At 38.1% G+C, this 22,820-nt stretch overlaps 1 protein-coding gene across 1 annotated transcript in view; it reads right to left on the bottom strand.

Annotated features, from left to right (window-relative positions):
• Window positions 1-22,820, bottom strand: part of SLC1A1 (solute carrier family 1 member 1) — a 53,990-nt gene that overhangs the window by 4,403 nt on the left and 26,767 nt on the right. The window contains exons 3-11 of the mRNA XM_032675677.1: window positions 18,142-18,234; window positions 16,416-16,530; window positions 14,179-14,221; window positions 12,219-12,323; window positions 10,573-10,757; window positions 8,426-8,533; window positions 2,386-2,508; window positions 1,661-1,855; window positions 1,014-1,148 (exon numbers count right to left, since the gene is read on the bottom strand). Coding sequence (XP_032531568.1) covers window positions 1,014-1,148; window positions 1,661-1,855; window positions 2,386-2,508; window positions 8,426-8,533; window positions 10,573-10,757; window positions 12,219-12,323; window positions 14,179-14,221; window positions 16,416-16,530; window positions 18,142-18,234 — 1,102 coding nt within the window. The remainder of the gene's footprint in view (window positions 1-1,013; window positions 1,149-1,660; window positions 1,856-2,385; window positions 2,509-8,425; window positions 8,534-10,572; window positions 10,758-12,218; window positions 12,324-14,178; window positions 14,222-16,415; window positions 16,531-18,141; window positions 18,235-22,820) is intronic.

The raw sequence follows: 22,820 nt of genomic DNA, 5'->3' as shown, positions 1-22,820 counted from the left end.
AGATTATGAAACAATTAAGATCTCTGGATTGATACCAATGAAATATCATCCATGCTGAGTTACTGCAGATGAACAAGACCTTGGTCTGAGAACTAAAACTCACACAGTTTAGGAGGCAAAAAAGCTGTATTACATAGTAAAATTATACTCCTTAACTTGTGAATCCTGTCACGCTGTGAATCATGGCACAAAACTGAGTGTCAATGTCCTTCTGAACTCCAGGATACATTCTGCGATTCTTTGGGCTTTTGCAAAACTAACAGAGAAAAACCTCAGCATAACTCGAACAGAAAAGATTTCTAGTGAAAAGGCTTCTCTCCAGAAAGAGCAGCCAAATGGGACTGAGGGGTTTTGAAGTCCTCTGAGACAGCTGGGATGAGGCATAAGGAAAGCCTTCTGAGTTTATATGTGTTTGTTGATCAAGGTGCTGGGCCAGTGCTCTTAGTGAACAACAGCCCAACCTAAGTAGTGGCAGCAGCACAGCCCCACGTATAGCCCACCATGCGCATGCCCACTATGTGGAGTCCAGTGCCAGCTTTGCTTAGTTTATGTTGTCCTCCACTACCTCTTCACCAGTGTATGGATTTTATGTGCTTTGTTGAAATCAACTAAGATGTTATACTTGTTACATTTGATTTTTATTAATGGTGTCTGTATTTAGCATAATGTGGTGGCTGCTGACACTTCAGAGGCCCTCCTTGGTACTGTCAAGTTTGCATTATGCTCATGATTTATGTGGCTGCTACTTTTAAGGTTGATAGCACCTCTGAATGTGAGGTTATTCACTGCCATCCCATGCAGTAGGGCTTCTCTCACAATTAAAGCCATTACTACATTCAACTCTGAACAAGCTTGACCATAAGAATAATCTTTGTCCATTTCCTGCAACAGTCCTAAATGATTTTGTTGCTTTCTTTCTCAGACTCACATATTCCCAGACAACTCATGTAAACATTAAAAAAAAAAAAAAAGAAAAAGAAAAACTAATTAAATATCAAGTGCCATAAACTTACAGAAGCCAGTCAACTGCAATGATCAGAGTAACATCCTCGGCGGGCAGGCCAACGGCGCTCAGTACAATCACCATGGTGACAAGTCCAGCTTGGGGGACACCTGCAGCCCCGATGCTGGCTGCCGTAGCTGTGACACTAAATCCCAAATAAAGCCCAGAAAAGGCATTTAGAATACATATTGCTCACAGAAACTCTATTTCCTGACACAATGAGCTTACTTCACTGCAAGAAAGAAGGCCCAAATGTTCCAGTTTCCTCTTGAATTGTATCTACTCAAAGTCTAGTGTCAAGTTTATGGGACAAGTCATGTACAGATACCATTATGGTTACACTGCAAAGTAACAGGCAACACACATCTAACAAGGAAACTGGACAGATCAGAGGTAGAGGCTGAGCTGGGTTTGCAAGTGTTTGCAGGGAAGAAAAATGGCAATTTCCGGAACAATGTTGTATACCAGCTGCATGCCCTGGCCAACCCACCTCCTCATAAGGTTACGCTGGCAAGGCCTCAGAACAAGAAGTGAGAATGCTTGTTATTTCCTGTGCTGTCAGTGATAGTCTAAACTTTCCTGTGGGGTATCCAAAGTTACTGTAATTCACAAAAATCCTCACTGCCCACAAAAAGCATGCAATGGCTTTAGTCTTACCTAATGGTAACTATTTTGCCAATATCCAGTGCTAAGTCATTCAGTTGTGCGATAAATACGGCTGCTACTGCTTCATAAAGAGCTGTGCCATCCATGTTGATGGTAGCTCCAACTGGAAGAACAAATCTGGTGATTCTTTTATCAATTGAGTTTTTTTCTTCTGCACAGCGGAAGGTGACAGGCAAAGTTGCTGAACTGGCACATAATGAAACACATAAAGTAAGCGCAGGCAAAACCACTCCATTTCCTTGTCCTTCCTTTTTCTCAGAGCATGACCTGCTGTAAGACTCATATGGACATCTAAGGCAAGAAGAAAGGCTGCACCTTGGAAAAGCAAGGCAATGTTTGCTATATCTTCTAGTTATTGGAAGAAATAACAAAGTCTTGGTTATTCTCAAAATCACAGGGTACAACTGCCCTGGCATATGTAGTCACAGAAACTGTGCAATGGCTTCAACTCTATCAAGTTTGTGACTAATGAGCTGAATGGCGAAGAATTGCCTCCTTCTGGGAGAGGCAGACCCTCATTTGGTATAAGGTCAGCACAATCTATAGTGTCCCTTTGGGTACCACAGAAATGATAATAAAAGCAATATTTCAACCTCCAGGGCACTGTGAACTGTTGAGCTGATATGAAGACTTTTAACAAAGTAGCAATAAAATCAGAGCACAAACAATGCAATTACTACTAGGAACATTACAGAAAAGATGTTTCTTTTGTTTACCTGGAAGAAATCATGAGGGCTGTCAGAAGTGCCTGAGCCATCCCCATCGCAAAACGAAAAGGATTTTTCCTTACTATTATTAAGTAGATCAGTGGCAGAATTATACCAGAATGGATTGCAAGTCTGCAAAATAAAATGGACTAGTTAAACAAATGGATCCATCTCTGTCAGCTTTACTAAGATGGTGATAATAGGTATCTAGTTCTGTCCTCAAGAACACTTATGAAACACTAAGGTGACTTCAGTGACATCTATATGCAAAATTTAGAAAAAATAAATAATATTGTTAATAAATAATTGTTAATAAAAAGCAAACTAATGCTGTTCTACACTTCCTTTTGGAAGGGAGAGAGAGAGACCATATACGATTTGTCTCTCTTTCCTAAGCAGAACAAGAATTAACTGATTTATTAGAAATAATTTTAAACTGATGAAAATGAGAAGCCTAGACTAATAATGTTATACTTAAACTGAAGTGCAGAGGGTGATTTAAAATAACACCAAAACACTCCACTCTTCTGCCAAATCCTTACAATGCAGACCAGAGACAAATCAAAAAACCAAACCAAATTATTGTTCTAAGTTTATCTGCTCTTATTAGAGAACATGTTTTGGAATTAAATGTAAATATGCTTTCCAGTCAGGGACAGCTGAAATCTACATCCTTCTGCAGAAACTTCAATCATATACCTATAGAAAAATCCACACCTACTCTGAGGAAAACTGTGTAAGGTCTATAATTAAAATGTAGTGATATTACGAACGACATATATGTAGTCTCATCTCATCATCTTTAATATTGAAAGATACTGAAATATTATCCTTTGAAACTATAAATTTTTAAAATTAAGTGTGTTGACTCACTTCCTCTCTTGACTTTAGCTGCTCAGGTGCATCTGCTTGGATATTTGTGTAGCTTTCAGGGAAAAATTCATCCTTTAACTTGAGCATTAATTTTGAATACTGTGCAGTAATTCCACAGGCATATGCATGCAGAGGTTGTGGGCATTAAGATTAGAGGCAAACAGACTGATGGAAGTACATTTGAAATGAAATACATGTGAAGAGTCTGTGAAATATTCCCTATGTTTGAAGGTTGAAAGTAATTATAGCAACATCAGCTTCTTGAGAAAAGAAATTATAGCATGGAAACATAAACCGCAGAAGTGTTGTCATGTATGACCTTGGGATTTTTATTCTGTCCTCACAATATGTTCATGTGCACATTACTGTGTTGTAATAATGTTTTATGATTTCAGAGTAGTTGAAATCATGGTACTATTTGTTCTGCCAAAAACAATTAAGAGAGAAGTAGTCACAGTACAAAAATCCACAACAGCACCAAAAATCACCCATAAAATCTATGTATTATTTTCCTTGGGAAAATCACCTTTTTAAAAGCAACAGGCATTAAAGTTTTCATTCTTATGTGAAGATATGATTTATTTAGTGGAATGTAAATAACAGCATGAAACATGTATTGCAAGTAACTCTAGAAAGAAACCTAACAATTTATACAATGGTGCCTGAGAACAAACTGAATTCTGCAGAATATGTAGAAAAAATATAAAGTGGTATGGGTGCCATTTGGTGTTGATGGGGGTAAACAATTCAAGTATGTCAGTCTAAAAGCATAGTAACTTAGTTTGAAAAATTTAGATCCTCATATTTTTAGTGGTAACATGAACATAGATTTTTAAAATAAAGTATTTGTGCATATCTGCTTTCCCACCACTGATTTTCATAAAACAAATTTGAAGTAACATTTATTTTCATGCATAAAATGCAATTCACAGCAAGTAGCAGAAATTTTTAGACCAAAAATCATAATCAGTAACTGAAAATAGAAATTCTAACAGCTTTCAATTTTAAGATAGAAAGAATTTTGTCACTCAGAATCCCAAGCTGCCATTCCCTACAGCATCCAAGGATGCAGCTGCCTTGCTGCTTTCAGAAGAGACAAAGGCATGGGCAAAGAAAGTCTGCTTGCTGCAGCTTCCTTTTGGTTTTTTTTTCCACTTCAGGCTAAGTTCCCTCTGGCACTTATATTATGCTTCCTACTTTGACTTTCCTCTGCTGTAACTGCTAACATACCCTCATCTTGACACTGCAACCATTAAACTTAAGAGGCTTAAGATATTTACTGGCAAACTGGACCAAAGGCACTGGGAAAAGTCTGTTCCCTCATGGTGACCTGAGTGAAACATAAGACTGAGATGTGCTGCAAATAGTGGTGGATGAGAGCTGGTAGGGTTGAAAATGTGAAAGGTCATGAATAATAAATTTGAGAAGAAGGTGAGATTAATGATGAGCTGGATATGAAGGCTAAAGGAAAGGAAGAGGAGGATAAGAAACATCAGTCTTCATGCTCTTGCACAACTTTCTTGATAGGGAATACAAGAAATATTTAAGACAACCTGTAATTCTCAGGATCAAGTTTACAGGGACAACAATAAATAGTTACAGAAGATGCTGATGAACAGAACACACTGCAAATGGGCAAGGTCAAACAAATAAGAATGTAAACCAAAAAGACAGTGGGAACAGCACCATCTAAGAAACCAAAACGACAAGCAACATTTCTCCTGTTTGCTGAGAGGTGAGAAAAAGGGTATTCTTGCAGACTGGAAAACACAGAACAAGCACCTTTCCCCTGCAGCCTATAGCCTTGTGTGTATGTTGTCATATCTGCTCCTGTGATCTGATTACAACATGCTCTCCCTCATTTTGCAGAGAATGTGCTGCTCTCCAAAACACCTTAAACAGCACCCATGGGACACCATTCTTCAGGAGACAGAAATACTGGAGAGATCTCCCCAAGTACCCTTGAGGGAAAATGGTGTCATGTGCAAGGTAATTCGGTGAAACAGAGACTTTTTCTCTCTAAGGATGTAAAAGTGGGCACCCTCACTACATACAATTTTTTTGATGGCATCTGGGAACCTACTTAAAATTGTTATGCCTGTCAAACCAAGCCCATGGCCCCCAGCTAAACAGGAGACTATGTGGTAGTAGTTTACTTTGAAGTACTTTGGAGAAGGCACTGTGTCTTCACACATATCCTAAGGAAGACATGCCTTGTCACAGTACAAATAGTAACCATAAATGGGTAAACAGTCACAAAACTTGCTATCACATCTAAAATTGTAAAACTTGCTATCTGATGTAACATTGAAGTCAAAAGGCTTTAATAATCCATCCAACATATTCCTCCTCTGAGTCAACTGGATTTAATAACGTAGCAAACCTGCAAAAGTGATACACTTATTCTGTCAATGACTTCTATCTAACTTGTTGTCAGGGTCTCATTTATAGATTGTATAGAAAATACTAGACTCTTGATTTAGAGTCTCTTGGTAAACATCAAGTTTTGTAACCTGTAAAAATCTGACTCATTTTCCAAGTGTAATTAAAAAACTGCATAATGCACTAGATGAACATAACTTGCACTCATCTCTGTAACATTTTCAAAAAGTCATGATTCAGTGCTATTTCTGGAGCTGTAATTTTAATTTAGGAAGTAATTTTATCTCTGATTTTCAAACAGCTAGTCCAAACATACTGACTTATGCATAAAACAAAACAACGGCTTTGAAATAAATGTGTTTATCTAGCACAGATTTATGAAAAAAAAAAAAAAAAGAAGAGCTCCTTCTTGACTATTTATCAAGAAGTTTGCATTTAAGATTAAAATATTACCCTTCTGTGGTGGTTTGAAACTCCCAAGAATCTAATTTCTAAGTTCAAGCCCTCCTCCCACAGTTTGCCCCTGTGAGAGGGTTTAGTGATGGTATGGACTTGATATTTTTTTCACTTCATGTGGAGAGTTTTCAGACAAAACACAACCATTCGTTATTGGGGGAAGGGGAAAATATTTACAAAGGTTTATTTACACCCACATATATATTTACATTAAATTAAATTTCTCCTTTCCTTCAATAAAAGTCCAAGAAGAAAAGAGAACAGTCCTTCTGTCACTCCTCAGGCCACAGCTCCCTCATTTCAGTTTTTTGTGGCACTGGTTAGTGTCCTTCATTTTCCTGAGGCAGCAGATTTAAGTATGGCAGCCAGGATCTTTGTTCTTACTTTGTGGAAATTCCAACCCCCAGCCCGAGCCTTCGGGGGATTTCCTGGTAGATCTTCACTCCTCTTGGGTTAGAATATTGAAGGCAGTATTCAGTTCAATCTTACCGATGCTCTTTTGCATGATAGAAACAGCAACGGCAGCAGCAGAGGGCGCAGCCACCTCCTCCGCATTCCGTCCTGGCTCAGCTCTCAGGACGACTCTGGGTTTCTCCCAGAGTCTCCTTTCTCCCTCTTTCTAGCTGCTGCTGCATTTCGGGATTCCCTAAGGGTTTGGAAGTCCGGTCCTCCTCTTCAGGAAGTCTCTGGTTTTTGGGAAAGTAATACAGTCTTACCCCAAACCAGCTCTGTTGAGTTTACCTCTGTTTTGTTGCCAGCTCTCCCTCCTGCAGGAACATCTCTGTGTCTTTCAGCCGGCTTCACGTTATCTCACTGCTATTGGCTATCTTTTGGCTTTTAGCCATCACTGTCTCTGTTCAGGACTGCTCCGCTGCCACTTTTCAATGTCTCCTGCTGCTGCTGACAGTAAGGAAACTCTTCCAGCTCTTGATTACGGGACCCGGTCCAGCTTTGACACTATACCGGGTCTCCCGTAGCCTCAGCTGGGGGCTGGGGGCCCTTGGCCCCCAGAGGGGCTCACTGGCCCCCTGCCTCCTCGTGGCTCAGATCATGGCTACCCACCTTCTAAACTATCTTCACTACCTTCTCTTCCATTTCTGTGGGTATGTAATTTCCGTAGGGCGCACGTGGACTATTGATTGGTCCAGTATTATCAGTGAGGCAAACCATTACTACCTCAGAGAAAAGGTTTTTCAAACCACCACACCTTCTCTCTTCTTGGTTGTCATAAAGCATGTGAATGACTTTTGAAGAATAACATGTATATGCATAACGTGGGGAAAGAAGCTCTTGAACAACTTTGGATCTAGCATCTAGACAAAACACATATAAATCCTTAGCATACTGAAGGAATTATAGGAGTGGATGCTAAAGCAATGAACCAAGACAGCCTAGAAGGTATGCTTCACTGAATTGGAAATAGAAATTTAAATGCATTTAACTTACTGGGCCTATAATATCCATTTATCTACCACAAGGCTCCTTTGTAGGATAGTCTTCAGAGACACAAAATTACCTATATTATAACTAGTATCATTTGGAGCAGTTAAGTTGTTGTAAGGCTCTACTCCTTCAAGGCTCCATGTTGTGCAGGTGTAATCTCCTCCACTCAGACTATTCTACATAGCCAAGGGTTTAGAAAAAGAATAGAAAGGGATGCTTGGCTATGTTACTCAGATTGCAGCTTGTCCTTTTGCAGCTTCACCATCTAACTTTGCCTTGAAGGAGTAATTAGCAAACTGTGCAATTCCCAGGACTTCTTTTGACGTCAGCAGCCCGCTCTGCACTGGAAACAGAAGGGACCAGTCTCCTCTTTGGCATAATTTACTGTGCACTGTATTTACTACGCATTTGGATTTGGCAGGGAAAGCTGGGCCTATGCTGGTACACCTAGGGCCCAAAAGTCCCATGGAGGTTGCAACATAATCCAGATATTTGTGTATGTTTGATAGGCTGGCAACCCCTGATAAGCCATAATTCATAACCTCACTCTTTTCCAGTTTCTTCTAGTATCTAACAGAAGCCTTACTACTCTCCAAAATACAATATTATTTGTTTCAGCACCAAGCTAAGAAGATGAAACAATGAATACAAGAAAAGTATTTGTGTTTGGGTTTTGGTTTTTTTTTTTTAGAATGCAAGGCAGTGACTTTTTAAAACAAAACATACATTCAGCTAAACATGCATTCAATTCATCCTCACAGATCCTCACATAATTTTCACCAATAAGAATTTTTGTCTCTGACCTAGAAGAGTAGGTGTTATGGATAACTAAGTGGTAATCAACTGAGTGCTAAAAACTGAACACATACAATTTCATCTTTAAGAAATTACATACCCACTTATTACTGTAGCCATATAAAGACCCAATTTACGAAAGATTTCCCAGTCCTCAACTTCTACTATCTTCCCAGCAATTAAAAACACGATACCAATTGGCATATACCTAGGAAGCAAAGATAAAGCAATCAAAAATGCATTCTCAGAAATACTGCATGCTCACCATGAAATAATTTCTCTCCCACTATGCCTTCTTAAAACAGATGGAAAATATATTTTGATATTCTATTACACAACTGCAGGGGGTTTTTTTTATATTCTGTTATACAACTGACTTTATTCACTTGCAGCAAGACTACAACAGAGGTGATGAAAAAAAGATTAGAAAATCAGAATAAATGTAACTCTACGCATAGTCTAATAATTAACTGTATAACCTGGTGTTACAGAATACACAGAAGTTGGGATGGGGCATGGGCATATACCCCATGGCAGCATATGTTTATGTATAGACATAAACTTCCTTGGAGGTGGAAGTATGCAGGGCTGAGACCTATATCTGTGTATTCTGCAATCACACAAATAGGAAAGGTCTCCTGTACTTACAGGAGCTGCCCTCCAGCATGGGGGGCTGTATCTGTGTCACCTGCACCAAATAGAGTGATGTTAGCTTGATGAGATAGTATGCTCATCAGTGTGTTGCCTGATGGAGGGGTCCCCATCTGCCAGTAAACTTACACAAGGCCACGCCTTACAGACATGAAAAGCTGCACAGGCTACTGCCTACAGAAAATTCAAGTCAAAAATCAGGAATTATGTTAGCAGCAGCTCCACTGTGTTCCTTCTGGTCCCAGAGACCAGGCTGTCACAGAGACAAGTTACTACTTCAGAGCTTTGAGTAGTATAAATTAATTTATAAATTTGTGAATATATAAAGTGTATCCATTTTAAAATATCAGTTATAAATTTATAAAATGTATACGTGCCATCTCACAAACAAAATCATACCTTATCCCTGTAGAAAGCAGGGACACTTAGTTCCTCTAAGTCCTGAACATGAGGAAAGCAGAACTAATTCCTCACACTTCCAGCATCAAACTCTACCTTATTTCAAACAAGAGCTCCCAAATCTGTAGAAACATGGGGAGCCTGTAGCCACAGTTTCATGCACAAGCAAGGAAATGGATAGTCAGTTTATGAGTAAGATCCTAGAGGACATGTGCTAACTCTCAGGTCTCGCTATTGGTAATTTTCTGCCGAGTGAGACAGCCTACTTCATGGAGTTTTAACTCAGTTGGGGACTGAACTAGCTGCGTAGCACAGGACCAACTGCAGAAATTAATCTACCTTTCTTTAAGGCAGCAAGATAACACTGGACAGGTTCACTGTTTTACAGGCATCACAGTGTGCTGAGAGGTAAGGAAAACCCATGGAAGGGGCAGATCTGATAAGCTACTGTTCGTGTGAAACGTGGAGTTTCACAAAAATGAGCACAGTATTGTAGTAAACGGGACAAGGCATTCCACATACAAGGTCAAACTCTTGAAAGGATTGTGTATGCTTATAGTACTGATACTGTAATTGTGATCCGCATGGACAAGAGCTCTGTGAATAGCTGTGAAGTCCAACCAAACATTAACAGGTGAGTTGCCACATTTTTAAATTGTTTTTCCTGTCTGAGAATATTATTAGAATGTTGTCTCTCAAAACCTATTAGCAGGAGGTAAATGATGCTAAGTTGTATTTTGCATACCATTCTGGATTTTGTCCTGTGATGTAGCTTGTATATTAATTCGTATTTCTAAAGGGATCCTGTGAACATAATCACTGTCAGGGAATAATATTCAAGACTGACAAGGGCATATGGGTGATTATGATTCTACAGTCCTCAAAGTAGTCCTCAAAGTCCTCAACTGCAGTTGAACTGGTTTTATATAAACCTCTAGCAAGAGTGTCTGAAAACCTCAGGTTTCTTGTACATCAATGGGACTGTTTCTTTAGTATATAGTGAGAGCTCTGTCTCCAGTTTCTTCAGACGAATAAATTCTGTAGAAAGGAAACTTTTTACCAACCATTCTTCGAAAGTTGCTTGCTGTAAAGCACTATACAAAAGCAGACATGAAGTCCGAGTGTGGTCCCACCTTTTCAAGGACAAAATCTACTTAAAGAAGTTGTTAGAAAATACCAGTATAACCTTGGACTTACCACATAATTATCTGAACTATTCTCATTGTAGCTTCGTTCAGTGCATTGAAGAAATCCAACAGCACTTGTCCTTTCTCTCCCATTTTCCCAATAACCATTCCAAAAACAAGACAAAAGACAATCAACCCCAGTGCATTGATGCCATTGGAATACATGCCCACAATTTTGTATTCTTGGGTTTTGTTCTACAGATTAGAATAAAGAGAAAAAAAGTATCATCTGAAAACAGTGAATTTACTTTAAAGATTTTCTAAAATGAAAACACATTTAGATTTTTCTAATGACATGGAGCTCTTCCCCAATCACTCTATTCCCTTTTTGAAAGTGCCAAGTGGGCAAGTTCAGGAATGAAGTTAGAACTAAACTGAACTTGAACACTTTGTATTTTAAAGCCATGTAAGGATCTGATCAAATCCTAGCAGGGAGTAAAGCACCCGTTAATTTATATTACACAACTGCAGATTTTTTTTTTTTTATATTCTGTTATACAACTGACTTTATTCACTTGCAGCAAGACTACAACAGAGGTGATAAAAAAAAGATTAGAAAATCAGAATAAATGTAACTCTACGCACAGTCTAATAACTATATAACTTGGTGTTACAGAATACACAGAAGTTGGGATGGGGTCCTTTCTATAGACTTCTGACATGAATGACAGCAAGGTATGCACAGTCATGCGTCAAGATTTACTTCCCTACACTTGATTTACTCCTCACTGTGAAGAAAAAACCACAGATGTAGAATCCTTGTGGTTATTTCTGAGCAACTCAAGGTTTTGTGTCTGGATTTAAGATAAGTTAACCATTGAGTAACAACTAGGACACCAGTGAAATTCCATAATTTAGAGCAGAATGGGATGAATAGGTAAGTATTCATGCATTCCTCTGAGCTTGTGCAGTATCAACATACGAAGGAAAGGGTGCAATTCTTCGCTACATCCTGCTTCAGGATTTAATTCATGTCTCTTCATGAATTTTGGAACGAGATGAAATTTGGAAGGAGTATAATAAAATGTATATTGATTTGGTAATGTTTGTAGTTCTGTGTTCACATTCTATTGAATTCCTTTCTCCCTCTCCTCCAGTGTAAGTCTAGGCTTTATAAACTGTCAACACCTACAAGCCTTCCACACCTCTAATGAGAGGCTTGATAAACTTCTTCACTTTTGTCTCTCTACATTCTTTTTTCTGATTAACAAACTTTTAATTAACAAATGCCTTATATTGTCTTGCTTTCCATTAAAAAAATTTATGGTTTTTGACTCCTTTTCTTCTTTTGTGCTTACAACTATGTCACTGCTGCTCGATCATGTTGTGCTGATATACACCTAGTCTTTCTACAGTGACTGTTTTAATTTCTCAGCAAAATGAAAATTCATAAGCATATAAATTTAATCAATCTTCATCTATTATCTTTGGATTGCTTAATTACCCGTGGACTCCTCTGATGCTCTTAAACTTACTAGAAGATCTTTACAGTGATCTCTAGCACTTACTTATTAAGTTTTGTGCTCTTGTAAAATCCTCTATGTGCCATTTTCTGCCTTTTCTTCATCACTAACGGCACGAACTAAATCAAATGTAGTCTGTGTTCTTTCTCCCCACTTCATATAATATGAAGGAATACAATAATAAAGGTCGCACCTCTGAAGCCTCTGCTGTCGTAGCAGTAACAGGTTCGTCAGGAAATGTGGAGCTGTTTTTATCCACAGCAACTGTAGCTTTAACTTTTTCACGTTTGGTTTTATACTGGAAAAGTTTTTAAAAAAAACCAGAAGAACTTATTTAGAAACATGAGGAAACTGAAGAATAGACAAAGGCATAGCCTCTGCCCAGTAGAAATAAGAGAAAAACGAAACAATCTGACTGGAAGGTAGCAAACATATTCAAAGATGTTATTTCCCAATTCATTTGAGCCATTAGGGTTCTGTAACTCAGAAGCTATAGATTAAACAAGTGATTCACAGATATGTTATGAATTCTGCATGGAGCTGCTGCAGTCTTGTGGGACATGAGATAGAGCTCCTGACAATGGCAAGGAGACTTTTTGCTGAGACAGTCTGGAGAGAATTGCTTACAGCCACCCCACCTGTGGAGCAGATGCACCTGATACAAGAGCCCAGCGCCACCCCCCCCCCCATATACTGTAGTCAGCATAACTAATGCCATTATGCAAGGCAAACAGCTATCCTTTGTGGCAGAATGGGTCACATAATTGTTCCCTTTCCCCTCATTATCAGGTCCTCAAAGTTCAAGCACCAAGTAGATAAACCAGATAGACTTATTCTTCCTCTCCCCACTGGCCTCCAGATTCCTGGGCACTATGCTGACCACTGCTCTCCTTATTGGCCTTAAAGGTTCCAGGCACTCAGCCAGACAAATGGTGGTGATGACCCAAGTCACAGAACATAGAGAAGTAAGAGCACCAAGAGCACTGTTCCTAAAACTAAGCAGGTACTAGTCCTAAGGGGTAACTTGGACCAGAGCTGCTGCTGGACAGTGAGACCTGGTGGTCAGGGATGCCTCCACCATTGTCTGATTCCTCTGGGGACTGAGTGACCAATCCATATTATTTTATAAGTTTTTCAAATCTCCATTATGGTTGTTATGTTGATACAGCAACCCAAATATTAAGATCTGGCCAAATCTGCAGAGGGTCCAGTGATTAGAAAACATAAGCTAAGTGGTACTATAATAAAATCGGACTACACTGATTCTGCTCATAGAAATCCTGTGCTATTCTGATTATAAATTCTATGCTATACTAATATCCTGTTATGAAAATAAAACTTTAACAGTAACTATGATTTAGTGCCACCATCATTCTGCCAAGGATCCCTAAAAGAACCTCTCTGTCCCCTTACTGTTGGGTGACAGTAATTAATACATGAGAAATACTACATGGAGAAGTTTTATAAAGGGGAAATACACTGAGTCATGCACAGCAGCACATCAGACATCACTTCCTGGGAAAGGTTAACTACCTTACATACAAACTTTAGATAAACTGGTAGGCAGCTGCTGGGAAAAACAAAAGGAAAGTCAAGAGCATCACAGAAAAAGGAGTTGATATATTTACAGATAAAGGTGACTGAAAGAAACCTAATATATAGACAAGAGTTTCCTCTTTCATCTTGCAACTCTCACTTTTCCTGAAAGATGTCTCAAACAGACTTTGCCTTTTCCTTTATGTGGATTGTTTAGTCTAGCAATGGACATTAGATGTGAGACACATCAGGGTGAGGGCTAAATTATGCAGATTTCATGAGACACTGAGGGACCTTAAGAACAAGGAAACAGATCCTCATAAGAGCTTTTTTCTAAATCTTGTCCCCAAAGGAAAAATCCTGTCTTATACAGTTTCTGCATCCAGCTCCTGAACAGTCTTTTTGCAACACAATATTAAGGACTTAATAGCTGGTAACTGAGTGCTTATCATAATGGAAATGAAACCCAGATGCCTTAAAACATCACCTTTCTACAGGAGATTAAGATACTCCTGGACTTTCCAGAAATAGTCTTGCCTTACATAGATTTTTTTTTGGGACATAAAAGAATAATTTGTAGTTAACAATGAAAGTTAAAGAGGAATGTTCAAACTTACCTGTTGAAAACAGGCCTGAACAAGGTTCTCTGGGAACATATTCCTGTTAGAAAGCATAGAAGCATTTCAACATTATAGCATACTAAGAAAAAGTTGTTTGTATAAACAAAATGACAAATTTGCTGCTTAAAAAGCAGATCACATTTCCTCTAATCAGAAAGCAGTATATTTGGCATCATCGGATATAGAGTCCAAAGAAATAAAGGGTTTAAGAGTCCCAATGATCAGTTGACCATTTTCCTACTGTTGAATTTTTGGGCTTATTTTTCAGTATTTGGTATTTCTATTGGTATACTAAACACAGTGTATTTTTTTTCTGCTGCATCATCTCCATCACTTGCATGAGGAGTACAGGACACACCATTTCTATAGGATTTGTCAGATATAGGCAGAAAAGAAAAAAAACTTCTTATAAAGGCTGTGCTGGAAGAATCAGATATTTGGTGTGTTCTATTGTAGTTTTGAATTCAGAAATTAATCTTGGCTAATGGAAGATTCCATTGGGTTATTTCAGGGTCCAGAACCATTTTCACACAGTGAAAAATTAGGAAATTTAGTGCAATCCATTTGTGTGCCTCCTTTCCAACAGCCAATTTCAGATTCAAATGATTGCAAAAAAAGAGAAGAATTAATTACATATTTAGTGAATATCCAGTCCAGTGCAGAAAAAGCCATTTTATACACTGAAGCACAAGTTTTCATCTACCTCACAGAATGTTCACGAACTTCCACTTTTAGTTCTCAAATTCTTAAAGCAAAATCTATTAAAAAGCAAGAGCAGTTTGTACAAGCCTGAAGTTTTCCTTTATCTTTACAAGACTGTCTGGATTTGAATCTTAAATCTGATGAATGTAAATATGTAAGAAAATTAATTCCTTTAAAACAGAATTTCAGATCTCTAACTCCTAATTACAGTCTTAAATTTGTTTGCAGGAAGTTGAGCTGTAAACTATAGTAAACCCCCAAACTACTACTAATTACAATTTACACCACTCTTTGCTATAGGAAGACTTTTTGTACATAGAACTACATCAGCCCTATGAATATGTGTGGAAATGTTCATGTGGAAGTTACTGGTAACAGACTGGCTGCATTAGGTTTTATAATAAAGATGATTACACAGTTCCTCTCATCGATTCTTGGGCAAGTGACCATGAGGAATGAGATGAGCTATCCGAGAAGCTGTCATTGTGGTCATTCGTAGGCAGGAGGGGACAGAAGTTGGGAAGAGCTGTGAATTACTGGACATGGGGCTTTGGGATTGACGACTGTCAACTATCCCATATACAAACCTCAGAGAAACTGAATTATTTTCAAAGAAGTTTATCTTAACCTGGGTTGGGGCAGAGTTGCCCCAAATGACATCAGACATTTGATATTATATAGGATAGTGGCTATCTGGAGTTGCATCTGCAAATGCCATTCATATTTCCTAAAATAAAAAAATGCTAAGAAATCCAATTTTAGATATGTGCTAGTTGATTCTTACATGACAGATTAAGTAAAAATTCTACAAAAAGAAAACGGTGGGCAGGAATAGTGACACAGAACAGAGACTCATTGCAGCTGGAGAAAAAAACTCCACAAACATTATTGAGGGAACTACCTAGCCACTACTGGAAATGCAGCCCTTTTTGTGAATTTTTCTTCTAATTCCTTAAATACATTAGCTCTGAAAATCTGCACACATCTTCTGCAGACTTTTCTATGGGTTTCCTCCTTCTAACCACTTCAAAGTATCTATAATTTTCCAGGATGCTGATAGGGAAAGACTCTTTATAAGGCTGCCTTAGATACTGGTGATGCAGCAAACTTGTTGACGGTGGAACTCTTAGAACCCTTTACATACTGCATCTGTTACTCTGCATCCTGCCTTGAGGAGGGGAATACAGCACTACAATTTCAGGTGGTTGTCTATGCTGTATGACACAGAAGCTGCCAGTTAGCAATCCACCATTCAATCCTTTATGGATCTTTTCTTCATAGTAGATGAATCTTGCATATCAATTGCTGTGAAGGAGGGATTTTTCACCATTGGCTTATTAACTATAAAGTCTGTGGTGTTAAACAAGCTGCTTTCAATGTATTTTTAAATATCTAATCTGTTGCAATACAAGTTATTCTCATTAATCCAAACAACATTAGAAAGCATCTTATTGTATTACATATCCCAACTTTATCTGTGCTTGCTTGGACTTCTGCAAAAGGAATATGGGAACTAAAAATTAAAGCCTCACCTGATCAGATCGAGCATGGCATCAACAGTACTGACTTCTGGGGTACTGCCCACCCTGTCGATTTCACTTGCTCTCTGAGTCACTCCAGGTTTAATGGTCACAACTAAGACAATTCCTGCAAAGGAGAAGCAAGAGTGCAAGCAGAGGCATTGGTGCATTCTTCTTCAGTGTATCCTGTGTAGCCAAATTCTTCGTGAGCTCAACAAATGCTTTCCCTGGGCGCTCATGCAGGTAAGGTGGTGTCAGTAAATGTGTGAGTTCCCCCAATACTGGAGCTACTTGCAGGCTTGCCACTGGACTTAGGCACTTCAGCTTTGGTTTTGTATGTATGGTACTAAATCACTACTATTCACCAAGAGGGCAAATTACTTTAGCTGGGCTTTAGACGAACAGTTGAAGCTAAGTACTCTTCAGTTGAAGAGTACTACTCTTCAACTTTTGCATAGTGAATATTTTTAATTGCTTGCCCCTTATGTAGCTCTTCTTGTTACTAGCTTTCAGATATGAACACAAATGCATTGTCCTGTGACCCCAAAGTCACAGGATGTTTTGGTAAAGTTAGTTATCAATAAAGTTACGTAAGAGAAGGGCTTCAGAAAAAGAAAAAAAAAATGTGGGTTAAGAAAGACTAGATTTGACCTTGTAAATACTGAAATCAATAACAAATTTTTCATTTACTTTAGTAGCTTCATTTTAGGCATTTTTTTTATTACATGAAATACTAGGCTTTTCCAAAGGCATAACATTTTTCTCTTCTTCCCCCCCTCCCCCCCTAAAAGCCATACAAACCTAAACCAAATAAAACTACTAAATCTCAGTGAAGGGACAAAGAGGCATTTGGATGACCCTTTAACCAGCCAGGAACAGGTCTTTCTAATGACAGCTGTGAATAAAAGCAGGACTGCATTTGTGTAGCTCTGCACTATGAAATAAGTAATGCCATAACAGCATGGAACAGCTTAGAATAGCAGGAACCTTTGGAGAGTGTCTGGTTTAACACACCACTAAGACTTGGGACAACTTCAAACTTAGATACATAATAATGTTAGTCTTTATTAATTTTCCCCCCTATTCTGTATTCACAGAAATTTCCCAGGCATACGAGATAGACAGTTTTATTTTGTTTCTTATCTAAGAAGGCTGACTGAAGATGCTTCTTTAAGCAAATATGGAACATTTCAAGGTTGTTTGTAGGGAATGAACTTCCTGCAAGAGGAGATGGGGAATTCAGAGAGTTAAGAGTGGAGCCTGACAGTGACAGAGTGGGCAAAATCCTTTAAGGAAGGAGATGAGATGACAAAGGAAGCAGTATTTTATGTAATTCTTTCAGGTGTGACACATTATATACTCTTGCATGTGAGAATAAGGAACAATCCAGCACTTTTCTATTGAGGAAATTCACTTTGTAGTTGAGGTTGGCCTTTGATGTTCACTCAGCTTTCCCACTGCTGGTCACTGTTTATCTCAGCAGACAGCTCCTAATCTTCCCTGAGCTGAAATATATGGTGAAATTGCCTGTGGCTTCATATTGGGTATGAACACAGCCCAATCATGAACAGCAGGACTAACTTCTCTCTGTATCTGGCCACAAGTAACGTTAAGTTGCCTGGTATGATTCCCCGTCTCCTCTCCCCATCCTATCTTGGTAAATTAGTAATGTCACAGTGATGTACATTTGTAATCAGGCAATGCTGATGATTTTAAAAGTTACAGAATCACGGAGTACCTAATATTACAGCAATGACTGTAGTGCAGAGATAATATACGACTGCTCGCAAACCAATCTTCCCAGAAATGCTGGAATCCAAAGCAGCAACACCTGCAAAAAATAGCCACAAAAACAGTACAATAAAAAAGTCTTATAATAAAGTTGTTATTTTTGTAGAGACAACTAATTATTGTCTCTTATTTCTATGTAGGAAATTCTTCCTTATTCAAGATATTTCTAAATACCTAATTGCCAGTTGCACTTTTGAAAAACACCTGTAGCAGAATAACATATTTGCTTCTGTTTCTTTGCAAAAAGGTGGTTTCCCTGGATATTTCTAGAGAAAAGATAATTGAGCTTTCCTGATTCCTTGATGTTTGTGAATGAATTAGACTTCTTTGCCTTATCAGAGTATGTTACAACTTATTTCCATTTCCACTTAAATAACAGTTTCACTTTTTTCAGATTTGTAACTTTTGGCTTTAAAACTAAAAGCCATGGGGAGTTGCTCAGGACTCTTACCCTGGGTTGCCCAAAGGCACATCAGGCAAGTAAAGATGATTCCTGGTGGTTTTGCCTTCATTAGTGGGTTTACTTTTTTTTCTTTTTGACTAAAGCTTTTATGAAGTCTGGTTTGTTCACACTTCTCTGCCTGTATATGTCATTGCCAAGAGCAGAGGGCAGTTTTGTCAATGAAGGTAGGGAAAGTGCTGAGGCAGGTATTATACTGAGGTCAACTTAGCTTTTGGCAACAATATTATATCAAACTTCTAGTGAAGTATTTTTTAATTGTTTAAAAGATTTACAGTTATATCTGTACAAATACGATTCAGTAACCAGGGAAAAATGAGCATTGTGACTGCAAAACTTGGCTGTTTATAACAACATTAGTTAATAATTCACTGCTATCTCTTTATTATACATTTGTGATCCATTTATATTTTTATATTTATTGAGTCAGTTTATCAAAGACTGGCCAGATTGCCTTGTATAGGAAAGCAAAAATACCAGGAGGATATTTAACCTCAGAATAGCATGATTTTGCAGGGAAAAAATAGTTTGAAAAGGAAGAAAAATCAAGTTACAAATATAACTTACTGATCTTTGAGCTCAAAAAGGATCTTAGCAAGCATACTTTAACTATGTACTGATGTCCCTTTAACAAAGTATATTAACAGCAGTGACAACTTGTGCCTAGAATATTCATATAATGCTTTACTAGTTCTGTTAATTGTTATTTGAAATTCAAACAGTACTGGGAGGTGAGAATGAAGGTTATTTTATTTCATAATCTATTTGATTATTTTGGGGTTGTGGACCATCATTTATATTTCTCACCTTGGGAACTGTGAAAAAAACAGGTAGAAAGGAGAGCTTTTGCATTGCTGTGGGCTCGGCTGTAGAAATCATGGCAGTGAGAACTCTTGAAAATGGAGAGTAATAAATAATGTTTTCTGTAGACAGCAGCAGACCTGGTTTCAAAGGCTGTCAATATTGAAACTTCCACAGCTGATATATTAACTTTGAAGACTTCACATTATGTTTTTAAAAGAGAGCAAACTGGTACTGCCCCAGTTCCATATCTTTTAAAGAAACGTTCATAAAAACTAGAAATCATGGAATTTTATTCTAGAACTTGTGCCTTAAGATTTTTTTTTTTTTTGCCTGACTGTCTTGCTGATTCAGTCAAGAGCCTAATAATCATGCAAGGTTATTTCCCTGGAGTACTCAGTTATAAAGATTCTACAGTTAATATAACAGGAAGTTCCCGCGACAGACAGTTCTTCTGACTCCCAATGAAAACCATTTGCAGACTGTTATGCTCATTGGAGTTACAGAGGTATAATTAAGGGAAAACTTTGCCCCTGTCTTTTCAAACTGGATAATGACCCTCTTGGTGAGCAAGCTGTGCTAGGATCCAGCTTGCGCTTCTACTGTCATGTTGCTGCTGCTTTGCTAGTAACCACACAAACACACAAATCAGTCAGGCAGGCATGACTATTTAAGTACAAGTATGATCTGTATGCGACAGATCTGGGGTTTCGGGCTTTTCTGTAAGCTGCTGTACTCTGAAACAAAACGACATTCAGAACGATGCTTCCATTTAGAGACTGAAGTAGCATTTGCTACAAGTGCCACACACACAGGTTTGCACTGGGTATTTTATGCTGCTAAGCTCTTTTTTTCATGTTAGCTTGTTACACATAGGAAAATGTGATATATAAAAATACATTTTCCTTCAGATATATCTTACTGTCATTACTGAGCAACTGATAGTGTAATGGATAGCTACTGCCTTTCTTCTCAAGTCAAATGAAAATTAAGTTTCCCTTTGAAATAACATCATGGCTTTGTAATTTTTTTTGACATAACTGAGAGAGTTAATGGAAGATGTATTAAACAAAGCACCCAACTAACAATGATGTCAGTTCATAAGGAAACTTATTTTTCAAACTTAGATAACAAACACGCTACTCAAAAAGGAAAGCCTACAGTGTCCTAATTGCAGATTAGATCACAAAAGCAGTCTAATTAAGTTTGAACTATCTACTGTGGATTACCACTAAGCTTTTATAACTAATTAATTTGTCCTTTCCTTCCCTCAGCCTATCCTCAAGTTTGAAATTTACACAGGTTTGAGCAGATAAACTGTTAATATAGTCTACTGTACGGAGTTTAAACAGGCATGATGGATTCTCCTCTATCCCTGGGCATTTTAAAACTGCAGTATTTCAGATTAGTTTCTTAAGTTTCCTTATAAGAGATATTCTAATTCAGCTACAGCCCAGCCCCTGAAACATGGAATGCAATTTTGTGGCTGTGATACAAAAAGTGGAATGATCACAAGAGACACCAACTGGTGTTAAAATCTGCTAATCTATCTACCTCTCTGCCCATATCATTTTAGCAGAACAGAGTTAAGGTTTCAATAACTGAAGTCAAATTTTGGAATCAATTAGCTAGTCCTCTGCAATTCACCTTCCGTACTTTTTATGTTATGATCCAAACTGAAGTTCTTAGTATCCTCTTCTCTTTTTGAAAAAAATTTTTTTTTGAAGAAAGGATAGGAGGATGATAAACTAGAGTTAATAATTTTGTTTGACAGAATATTAAAAGGCATCAAAATGAGGATGGTACAGGGACTTCAACAGAAGACACATACTTTCAGGTAAGACAGACAGACATCCCACGTTAAATGCTGGGGGGGGAAAATGAAACACTATCCAGCTGTTCCTAACGTTGTAATACTTTTTTTTTACTTGAAACTTCTTGTTGGTATAACCATAAAGCCTACACATTTAATTTCCTTCTACTTCTATAGCTGCTATTTTTGATCAATTACCAGAGTATTCCTAGGACTTTCTTCTTTAAAAAATAACCACAATGCAGGACAGTACTGTGAAACTTGCAAAAAATCACAAGTGGAAAAATTGAATGATTACAACGGACTGATTTAATCCCTTGTTGTGTTCAACGGACTGATTTAATCCCTTGTTGTGTTCAACTACTGATTTTAGCATGTGGAATATGTTGTATTACCAAAGCTGAAGACAGACAGCTTCTCCAACTTTCACTTTAGAACCCCCGTCTACCTAGTTAAGTGCATCAAAACCAAGAGTCCTGTTAAGACTGAAATATAGCAACATTAGTCATCTGCAACTTTTGAAATTCCTCTAAAATTTCCTTCCTTATATTTTTTTGTTCTATATTTTTAAAACTGCTTCCCTGAACTACTACTGTATAAAGATACTTTACCTAAGGGAATAGTCTGGTTTAAACAAAAGTAAGTATGAAAACCTAAGTATGAAATGTGGTGTTCGGGAATTTTTTACCAGTAGCCACTAAACATGAAGTGTGTTCACTTTAGAGGCCTGTAAAAATGCACACGTACCAACGGCCAAATGACTTGGCTCAAAGTGTAACACACTGTAATTCTAGAGTTCTTCATTATGCTCTTGTGAGACCAATCCTATGGTCCTGTGAGATGTAGGAGTGAAAATGGTTCCATTACAGACTGGAAACAATCACAGGGATCTTCTGAATTCCAGTGCTTATCATTTGATTAGTACTCTATGGCATAACACCTACATCCTTAGCATTTGTTATACCATTCTACAGAGTGGAATATGTGCAACTGTGCATACAGATTTTTGCTTATAGGTGCTCTTTTTCAACATGTTATGAGAGACTACATCTACAATTTGGTGCTGTGGTTGACTCTGTTCAGCAGCAACAATCATACCTAAACACCTTGGCACCTTTTTTTGCTGCTCTACAAATTTCAGTGTCAACATCAAGTGCATCTCCTGCAGTACTGCTTAGCTGTTCTCAAAGTTTCTGAAGATTGGTGGAAGCTGACAGGATCTGTTTCTTCCACCATCTCATCACTTCATCTGCATGACATACTGATCATTATGTATAATCAGTAAAACTCCTTTTGCCAACACCGCTACACTTGATGATCAAGATGTGAATTTTTTGTCTGTACAAAGATTGATGCCACTTAGCCAGCTCCTAGCACTGACAGCAGGTTGTTCTTAAGTGTGACTCAGAGCCAGAGGGAACAGTCTGGCTCAAGGGCCTTCCAAGTTCACACGATTGCCAGCCATGGTGTGTTTCTCGATTAGTTTTAGGAGCTAACTGCATTTCTAAGGAGAAATTACTAAAGTATGGTGCACATAAACTGTACACAACTC

Source organism: Chiroxiphia lanceolata, chromosome Z (genome assembly GCF_009829145.1).
Source record: "Chiroxiphia lanceolata isolate bChiLan1 chromosome Z, bChiLan1.pri, whole genome shotgun sequence".
Taxonomy (NCBI): Eukaryota; Metazoa; Chordata; class Aves; order Passeriformes; family Pipridae; genus Chiroxiphia; species Chiroxiphia lanceolata.
The sequence above is the reverse complement of the archived record's forward strand: the minus strand, read 5'-3'. Positions and strand labels throughout refer to the sequence as shown.